General features: G+C 48.2%; 1 protein-coding gene across 1 annotated transcript; it reads right to left on the reverse strand.

Annotated features, from left to right (window-relative positions):
- Window positions 1-410: 410 nt before the first annotated feature.
- On the reverse strand, window positions 411-4,029 carry SLITRK1 (SLIT and NTRK like family member 1). Its single transcript, XM_027735226.2, has one exon. The coding sequence runs from the start codon at window positions 3,733-3,735 to the stop codon at window positions 1,657-1,659; it is 2,079 nt and encodes a 692-aa protein (XP_027591027.1). The 5' UTR covers window positions 3,736-4,029; the 3' UTR covers window positions 411-1,656.

The following is a 4,029-nucleotide window of genomic DNA, read 5'->3' on the forward strand; positions in this document are numbered from 1 at the left end:
AGACCAGGCTGGGCATCGGCACTTAAAGCAAATTCCCACTAACATCTCTAATATCTCTGCAGTGTGTGCAGCAGAGGCGGCGACAGCAGCGACAGCAGCGAGAGATTCACAGTATTAATAAAGGGATTCAATGCCTCGTTATTAAAAAAAAAAAAAAAAAGGATAAAAAAACGGAGGCGAGGAAAGGAGGCAGGAAACTTCTGTGTGTTATTTACATTGGGAAAAGGGGGGAAGGAAGGGTGTTTGTGTCTCTGCCTGTCAATGAATGAGAAAGAGGAAGGGAGGGAAGGAGGGAAAGAGAGGGAGGGAGAGAAACACACACAGAGAGCACTGAAAGGAGGCTCTGTCCCCTAAACTCAAGTAACCCATTTGCAAGAATTAGATGTTGGAAAAATGGTAAGGACCCGGAGTTGAAAACATTTTCACTTTAATACTGAAAAAATATGCCATTATAAAATCCTCGAATAGAATTAGTAAGTTTCACTTGCTTCCTCAGTTCTGTTTTCCTCAAGTTATAGTAAGATTTACAACAGCACAGAATTTTCTACCATTAAACTTTGCAGCCTAAGCACTAGAGTGACATTAATTGGTCATGCTTAACTGCCTTGGACTTCTTTTTGTATGTTTACACTGTTACCATAATAGAAATCAAGGGTACTAATTTTTACATTCAGATGGAAAGGCAATACTAAATATGTATATCGAAAAAGAAGAGAGAGGAAACAAAATCAAAGCCTCCCCTCCCCGCCCCTGCCCCCGAAAAACGAAACACAACCCACTATCAACAAAGTAAATCTCTCCCGCCAAAGTAATTCCCACCTAAAAAAAAAAAAAAAATCTAATGAGAATACTCATGCAACTATGTCTTAAATAAAACCTTTACATTTTTTTTCCCACGGTAAAAGCACAAACTCTACTCTCTATTGATCACACAAAAAAAAAAATAACTGGCGAAATGGCACTTTTTATTATTATACTGTATTTCGTATATAGAAGGTTTGATACGAAGGGACTTATCAGGTAAGAGGGATGATGGCGTGAACTAGACGCTGTTTCCAGTTGGGGGCTGGAGCGTCCCTGGGGTGCGTTGTATCCATGCGAGCCATGCAGCACTTTTTTTTTTTTGTCCATTTGTCTATTTGTTTCAGAGTCGGAGTCATTTATTTACATTACATTCATGCCTTCGTGCAACTTTCCACTCCTGCTTTGCCGTCAGGAGGAGGCCGACACCATCCTGTCCTCCGCCCCCTCTTTTTCCCGGCCTCTCGAAAAGGGGTCGGTCCACAAAGGAAGAGGGCAAAAAAGCAAAACAAACCCCAATGGAACAAAAGCTCTACAAAACCAAGAACCGTGTTTCGCCCTGCCGGAGCCTAAGGAAGCGATTCCTCACCCGTCTGTCGCTGTCCCGGCCGCGCACGGGTGGGGGATGCGCCCACCGTGCCGGGTTGCGCGGCGCTGCAGGGATGCGCCCCGGTGCCGAGCTCCCCCCGCCGCCCACTGGGCCTCGGCCCTTGTTATGGGGGTTGTGAGGAAGGGCGTGAGTGTGTCTGTGTGTTTCGTTTCTCACAAAAGGTAGCAGCGGAGGTGCAGAGCCGTCCCCGGCCGGAGGTGAAAGGTCGGTCCCGGATGGTGACCGCCCCCGCCCCCCCCGCCGCCTCAGTCCGACAGGGAGTGGGAGCCGCAGTCGTACACCCTGTGGGCCCCGTCGGCGCTGTAGGGCCCGTTGTGCCAGTAGGACGAGTCGCAGACCGTCTGCAAGGAGTTGATTTCGGATGCAGAGGAGTTGGCATCCCTCCTCTTGGACCGTTTTCTGTTCCTCAGGATGAACACCAGCATGCCAACCACCGTGAAGGCAGAGGTCACAAAAACCAGCAGGAGCCCTGGCACTAGCACCGAAATAGAGACCCGGCTGGTCTCCAAGTAGGAGTTGGAGTGAGTACCTGTCTCTGTCAGCCCGGTGCTGTTTTTGTTTGTAGAAGTTAATGTGGGTAAGATTTTTAACTGAGGGCAAATCACATCATTGGAGAGAGACTCAAAATCCTCCTTGAAGAAATCTTCAGGGGACTCGCACCTCAGGTCGCTCATAATCACCTTGGGGCGCAGCATCTCCGCCCACTGTTTGAAAGGCACAATAGGGCAAGTACAGTCCCATGGGTTACCGTGTAGGTCAATCTGGGTGATGGAGGTGAGCTGGTCCAGCACCCCTGCAACTGGGAGGTACATGAAATAATTGTTGTGTATGCTCAGCTTGGAAAGCGAGACCCCGGCAAACACGTCTACTGGGAGAGACCTCAGTAGGTTGTTGTTGAGGATGAGGACTCTCAGTTTGGGCATTGCATTGAAGGTGCCAGGCATAATCATCTGGATCCCATTAAACTCCACGTTCAGATACTCCAGGTTTTGCAGCCCGGCAAATTTCTCCCGGGACAGTGTGTCTAAGTAGTTGCTATCCATGTAGAGCCATCGGAGATCAAAGAGGTTCTTGAAGGTGTTGTTCTCCACGGTGGCAATGTTGTTGTTGCCCAGATCAAGTAAATTAAGTTTTCGGTAATCCAGAAAGTGAGATTTCCTTATGGTGTGTATTTTGTTGTCTCTCAGAAATAGCTCCTGCACATTGGATGGTTTGGGCTTCAAATCCACCAAGCTGCTCACATTCCTGTCATTGCAATTAACCTTTAAACCCGAGCCAGGGATCTGATCACAGCTGCAGATGTGTGGGCAGGACACGGTAGCTGGTAGCTTGCTCTTCACACTCACTGTCGACACAGCAGCAGTGGGTCTGGTCTTGATTTGCCAGTTGACAGGAATCTTTGTACCTCCATTTGGAGCAGATCCTGGCGTGGCAGGGTCTTCTTTGCCATGTATTTTAAAGGGGGTTGGAATGGGACCAGGATCACAGGTTTCTTCTTCAGCAGGGGGAGCAGCTAGGCTAGAATCTACTCTGTTCTTTTTGCACAGCTCTTGCTCTGTGGTCTCATTTAAATCTTTGCCCTGCAACCTAGTGGGAGCCTCACAAATCACTCTGCCGATCAAAGCGTTTTTAGGTATGTTTTCCAGCCATTCTTTCAACGACAGAAGATCGCAAGTGCAGTCCCAGGGGTTATCCTCTAGCAGGATTTCAGCAATGCCTGGGATCTGCTCCAGGACCTCCTCGTAAGGCAAGGTTTTAAGACGGTTTCCCCGCAGGTCGAGGTGGGTGATCGGCACGTACTGAAACACGTTCGGGGGCAAGGTGCTGATGAGATTGTCATTTAAAATCAGCACCTCTAGCTTGTTTAAGTCCCTAAATGCTCCCGGGTCAATATCCCGCAATAGATTAAAATCTGCCTGGAGGTATTCCAGATCGTCCAGCCCCAGGAAAGTCTGCTTCCTGAACGATTTGATCTTATTGTTGTTTATGTGCAAGCGTTTCACCAGCTGCAGCCCAAGAAAAGCCCCGGGAACAATCTCATGCAAACCGTTGTTTTCCATGTGCAAACTGACCGCATTGTAAAAGTTAGCAAACTCATTAGGGAAAAGTCGAGTCAGGGAATTGCCATGCAGGAATAAATGGTAAAACTGGGAAGTTGGGGCGCTGAAATGTTGCAGGCTGGTAAATCCCTTTTTCTCACAGTCTACGTGCAAATCCCCTTCTATCTCGTTGCAGGCACAGATCTTCTCTTTGCAAACGTCCCCTGTAACGTTTCCAGCAGCAAAACAAAGAGACGTCTCCAGCAACAGAATCCAAAGCAGCATTTTTAAACCGAGCAATTCATTCCCGATCTCATCACAAAGTAACAGCAACCATCCTCCTCACACGGAAAGCAATTCCAGTTCATTCAATACATTAAATGTCCGAACCACCACCAAAAGGGGAGAAAAAAAAATGGGGGGGGGGGGAGAGCAGGGAGGGTCGGTGGAGGGGGGGGATGCTTTCTTTTCTCCTCTCTCCCCCCCCACGTACAACTGCAACAGCCCAGATTCCAGTCAGTAATTATATCCACAAACTATCCAGGCACGTACTGCAAGGCAGGCAAAAAAAAAAAAAAA

This window comes from Pipra filicauda, unplaced genomic scaffold, assembly GCF_003945595.2.
Source record: "Pipra filicauda isolate LSUMZ 115617 unplaced genomic scaffold, ASM394559v2 scaffold166_size2123106_pilon, whole genome shotgun sequence".
NCBI classification, from domain to species: Eukaryota; Metazoa; Chordata; class Aves; order Passeriformes; family Pipridae; genus Pipra; species Pipra filicauda.